We start from the raw sequence: 5084 nt of genomic DNA, 5'->3' as shown, positions 1-5084 counted from the left end.
ACAGCTCCCTCCCTGACCCTGCACCCCTCTAGAGCCCCTCCCCCAGGCCAGAGTCCTCTCCTGCGCCCATACCCCCTCCTGGACCCTGCACCCCTATCCACCGCCCCAGATCATACCCCCCCCCTGCACCCAGGCTCCACCCCTAAGCTCCCTTCTGCACCCAACCGCCCCGTCCCAGACCCCAAACCCCTCGGTAGAAATGTGGCCCTTGATCAGTTGCCAAAATGGCCCCCCCATTACAAATTATTGACCAAGCCTGATCCAAATGTTTTTTGAAACATTGTTTAATGAGAATGTAAATACAATTCAATACAATTGGGAGGGTTGGGGGGAGGGGGACGCAGCTGCTGGCTCCTCAGCTCTTGCTGCTCTCACTGGGTGTCTTCCTGCTGCAAGGGAAGCAGAATCCGTCACATTCATCCCTGGGGACTCAGGGGAACTGGCCCCCCAGCATTTCCACCCTCCTCCCCCCTGCTCTCTGGTCACCCCCCGTCAGGCCCGCAGGGTGAGCTCCTGACCCCCCCCCCCCAGAGCTCCTGACACCTCGGCCCCCTCCCGCCTCCTAGGACAGTTTCTGTGTTCAGAGCCTCCCCCACCCCCAGGGACGCTCGCAGGGGCAGGAGGGATTCTGCCAGCAGGGACGTGGGGTGGGGGCAGCCTGAGGAAAGGGGCGGGGGACTCCCTGAGGGGATGGGAAGGAGACCCTGGCCCTGCCCCACTCTCCTGATCTGCTCCGGCTGCTCACCATGTATTCCAGGAGCTGATGGGCCTGCCCATGCAGGGCGTGGGCCAGGACCAGCCCGGCCTGGCTGGGGCGCCGCAGGGGGGAGCGGGCAGCGAGCAGAGCCTTGTCCAAAAAGCAGTTCTCCTGCTCTGCTGTGAAGAGCTGCCCAAAGACCTGGAATCAAGAGCACAGGAGGTTTCAGCTGACGGCCCAGAGCCCGGCCCCAACTCCTGGGGCTAAAACAGCTTCCTCCTCCCCCAAACTCCCTTCCAGACCCTGCACCCAGACGCTCTCCTCACCCGGCACCCCAACCCCTGCCCCAGGTCACAGCTTCCTCCTGCCCCCAAGACCCTCCTACCCCCACGAGGGCCCCAGCCAGCCCCACCCCCGAGCCCTGCCCTGCCCTGGCAGCGCGTCCTTACCTCTCCCACCCTCACGCTGTTGCTGTGAGCCAGGACCCATCTTTCTTTGTAGTAGTGTCTGCACCACAGGTCCTCTGCCTGGTGGATGTTGAGGCCTGCAAGAGACACAACAGGGTCATTCTGCTGGCAGGTCTGAGCCCTTCCCCTCCCACGGGTCCCTGCAGGCATCCCTGGGCAAATGGAGGGGCACAGGGGGCAGAAGGGGAACACAGAGGGACGCATCCCCCCTTGGGCCAGTCTGGGGGAAAAGGGCTGGGTCCCCTCCCCCCGCCGCCGGCACCCTCAGGGTGTCCCTGGGGCCCAGGTCCCGGCTGGGTTCCTTACCCCTGTGGTGCAGGAGGAGTTGATACAGGCTGTGCACCCCCTCCCGGGCCAGCCGGCTGACGTCTTCGGATGGGTCCGAAATAAAAAGGCCCAGCTGGGCCACGTGGTGACCCATCCTCGGCCAGTCGGCGGAGTTCTGAGGGGAGAGAAGAGGGGGGGTCCCTCAGCATCCTGGGGCTGCACGTCCCATGCAAACGGCCACCGAGGCGGGTCTGAGCTCGGGGGACGGACAGAGACACCTCCCGGGGCGGGGCGGGGCCGGCCTTGCGAGGAGACAACCCTGAGCAATGGCCCCGACTGAAGGGTCACTCCGGGGGTGGAACAAGGGGATCCACTGACGGCCACTCCCCAGTCCCCAGGCCCAGTCCCTCAAGAGCCCCCCTGAAGGGCCCAGGGTCGCCCCTCCCCGGGGAAAGGAGAACGCGGCCCATTCCCGGCCCATTCCCGGCCCTGCCTCTGCCTCCCGGGGACGCTCCCAGCCCCGCGCCCTGCAGCCCCAGACCCCCCGGCTCCGAGGTCACTTACGTCAAACCCCGGGAGGGTGGTGGCGACTCCCAGCAGGGCCGTGGTGCTGCCAAGGGCCCTGGCTCGCTCCTGGGGCAGGCGGGACTCCAGCCACGGGCTCAGGTGCTGTGGGGGAAAGAGGCAGGTCAGGACCCGTAGGGAGGTGCCGGTTCTGGGCAGAGCCTGGGGCTCCTCTCGGACTGTGCCCCCCCCAGCCACTGACACTGCTCCTCTCTCGGCCCCCCCCCGAGGAAGCAGGGACAATGGCCCCGTCCCCCCCACGGGGCTCACCTCCATTATGAGCTGCAGCCGGGCGGTGTCTGGGGACTCGGCGAGGAGGCTCGCCAGTAGGGCCTGGAGGTCGTAGGGAAGGGCCCGGATGAACTGCTGCAAGACAAGGGGGAGCCCTGGGTCAGAGGGGGGTTGGGGAATCCAGGCCACCCGCTGGCTCCGGGGTGCAGCCTTGAGCAGGGTCTGAGCCGCCTCGCAGAGCAGGGAGGAGCCCAGGCTGGGCGTGGAAGGGACGGGCCCCCCGGGAGAGCAACGGGAACCCTGGAGGGAAGGATCCAAACCTGCAGCTTCTTCCCTCCCTCTGGCCCCCCCCCACTCCTCTCTGGAGCTCCAGCCCAGCCCGGGAGCAGGGCCCGGAGGGACGTACCTGAGTGTGGATGGGCTCCTGCTGCCAGTCCCCAGACACAGTCTGTCCCACGGCCGCCGTCAGCAGGGGGCTCAGGAGCTGGGCCCGCAGGGGAGGCTGCAAGGTGCTGGCAGGAGAGAGGGGCAGAGGCTGTTAATTCAGCAGCAGGAGACAGAGACTTTCCCACTCCCTGGCCAGGGGATCTGCTCTGGGGGGGAGTCGGCGGGGGGGGGGGGGGGTCGGTACCTGAGGCTGCAGGCGGCGTTGAGGCAGTCGGCCAAGACCAGCGGGGGGGGCGAGTCCTCCATGATCTCCTGGGAGACCCAAGGAGACAAAGGGGCGTGTGAGGCTGGGCCCCCAAGAGACGCTCACAGCGGCCAGCGCCCCCACCCAGCAGGATCCAACCCCACTGCCTCCCGCTGCCCTGTAGCCCCCCTGCCCGGCACAGGGCCCCTCCCAGCACCCCCCTCCCAAACCGGGACCAGCTCAATCCTTGTCCCCAGGCCGTCTCCTGCCCCTCACTGCCCTGGTGACCAGCCTCTGAACCTCCTCATCCCTGCTCCCCAGGCGCATCCCCAGCAGCCCGCTCGGCTCCCTTCCAGCCCCCCATGGCCCGGGGAGACCCCTCCCTGTCCCGAATCCCCCTTCCTGTCCGGCACCCCACACCTGCCCCATTTCTGTGTCCCTCCCTCCTCCAGCATCCCCACCCACCCTCCCCATGTCCACCTCCAGCCCTCCTGGCTCCACCCATCCCGTTTCCAGCACCCCCACCCGCCGCCATGGCCCAGGCAGACCCCTGTCCACCCCACGTATCCCCTTCCCTCCTCCCGGCTGCCGCGACTCGCTTACAACGATCCTGGCCATCATGGTGTCCTTGCAGCAGCGCGGCGCCAGGGTGTCCTCGCCCCTTTGGAGGGCGGCGAGGCAGGCGAGGGGGATGGCCAAGAGGAACCGCTGCAGGGCGGCTGGGCTCTGCACCCCAGAGAGAGTCTGTGAGCCTGGGGCCTGCCTGCCCCCCACGGACAGCTGCAGGGCTCAGGTCTCCCAGGAGTGGAGGTGGGAGCTGCCGGTTGTCCAAGCACCCACACTCCCCCCCCAACTGCTGCCTCAGGCTTGTGGGGGCCCAGCTGGTGCATGACAAGAGCCCCCAGCTTGGGGGGTCCAGGTCATGCAGGAGAAGGGGTCCCAGGGGGATCCCCAGGGACAAGCCCCTCCCGGAGGGGGGGGGGGGGACGTGCTGGGAAGGGGCCGGACAATCTCGGGTCCCCCCCGTGTGGAGAAGGTTCCTACCGTGTCCCGGGTGTGGAGCTGCTCTTCGATGTCGTAGAAGGCCCCTTCCTCCACCCGGGAGTCCACCCGCTCCTGGCAGAGCTCCGCCGAGGCGCAGGGGGGCTCTGTGCGGGAGGGAAGGGACCAGGGTGACTCCAGCGGCCAGCAGGGGTCACGCGCCCCCATGTCAGGGACCCAGGGCAGGTTGGGCCCCACACGCCCCTCGCAGGGACCCATCCCCCTTCCACCCTCACATCTGCCAACGCCCTCAGCAGAGCCCCCACCAGGAACAAGAGAGCCAAGCAGCCCCCCCCCATCCATTGCCCTGGCTGCGGGGCAGACACTGGGGCTGCCCCTCCCCCCCCGGGTACTGGGTGAGCCCCTGGGCCCAGCGTGTTCACGGCCCCTCACCTGGGACTGAGCGGCTGCGGGAGGTGGCCCGGCTGCAGCTGGAGGCCCAGGCGCTGCTGCTGACGGACCTGGACCCACAGCTGCAGGGGCTGGTGCGGGGAGCGACGGGCTGGGGGCTCCCGGAGACTGGCAGGTCCCCGGGGGCCGGGCAGGGCGATGCCCCCTGGTGGTAATGGGGGCTGGGCTCCCGGGGCAGGTGTTTCTCTCCACAGAGGAGGCCCCGGAGCCACCCTACCCGGCTCCCCCGCTGGGCTGGGTCCCGCCTGCCCAGCCGCCTCTGGAGCCAGGTCCGGGGGGGCCTGGCCGGTGGGCGAGTCGCCCCGAGCTGGTGGGATCCAGCTTCCCCGCCCGCGGGGACGGAGAAGCTGCTCCCCACCGGCCCTGGGGCCATCTTCAGGGCTTTCTTGAACCACAGCTGAAAACGTTTGGCCATGCTGGAAATGAGGGGAGCAAAGGGGAGCTTGGGGCGCAGCCTGATGAACGAAATCCAGGGGTTCCAGCTCCCCAGAGCGACTGCCCCCAGCCCCCAAATGGCCCCTTGCTTATCGGTTCGGTCTTGCACAGGCACTGCAAGGACCTGAGGGTATGTCTACGCTACCCCGCTAGTTCGAACTAGGAGGGTAATGTAGGCATACCGCACTTGCAAATGAAGCCCGGGATTTGAATTTCCCGGGCTTCATTTGCATAAGCGGGGAGCCGCCATTTTTAAAACCCCGCTCGTTCGAACCCCGTGCAGCGCGGCTACACGGGGCACGAACTAGGTAGTTCGAACTAGGCTTCCTAGTTCAAACTA

The 5084-nt window shown here is 67.7% G+C and overlaps 1 protein-coding gene across 1 annotated transcript; it reads right to left on the bottom strand.

Moving 5' to 3' along the window:
* Positions 1 to 277: 277 nt before the first annotated feature.
* LOC142823834 (maestro heat-like repeat family member 5) lies at positions 278 to 4712 on the bottom strand. The gene is made up of 11 exons (XM_075915434.1): positions 4292 to 4712; positions 3902 to 4005; positions 3461 to 3583; positions 2858 to 2925; positions 2633 to 2738; positions 2266 to 2361; positions 1996 to 2100; positions 1471 to 1606; positions 1147 to 1241; positions 746 to 898; positions 278 to 389 (listed from the first exon to the last, which is right to left on the bottom strand). Exons 1-11 carry the CDS (start codon positions 4680 to 4682, stop codon positions 372 to 374), a joined length of 1395 nt encoding a protein of 464 aa, XP_075771549.1. The 5' UTR covers positions 4683 to 4712; the 3' UTR covers positions 278 to 371.
* Positions 4713 to 5084: the final 372 nt, after the last annotated feature.

Source organism: Pelodiscus sinensis, unplaced genomic scaffold (assembly GCF_049634645.1).
Source record: "Pelodiscus sinensis isolate JC-2024 unplaced genomic scaffold, ASM4963464v1 ctg34, whole genome shotgun sequence".
NCBI classification, from domain to species: Eukaryota; Metazoa; Chordata; order Testudines; family Trionychidae; genus Pelodiscus; species Pelodiscus sinensis.
The sequence above is the reverse complement of the archived record's forward strand: the minus strand, read 5'-3'. Positions and strand labels throughout refer to the sequence as shown.

Bases quoted from the DNA above. Each gene is read 5' to 3' on its own strand.
- LOC142823834 (XM_075915434.1), bottom strand. From the start codon at position 4,682: ATGGCCCCAGGGCCGGTGGGGAGCAGCTTCTCCGTCCCCGCGGGCGGG. The intron at 4,006-4,291 runs GTGAGGGGCCGT...CCTCCCGCACAG, and splicing joins CCGCAGCCGCTCAGTCCCAG to AGCCCCCCTGCGCCTCGGCG. The intron at 2,101-2,265 runs GTGAGCCCCGTG...TTTCCCCCACAG, and splicing joins GGCTGCAGCTCATAATGGAG to CACCTGAGCCCGTGGCTGGA.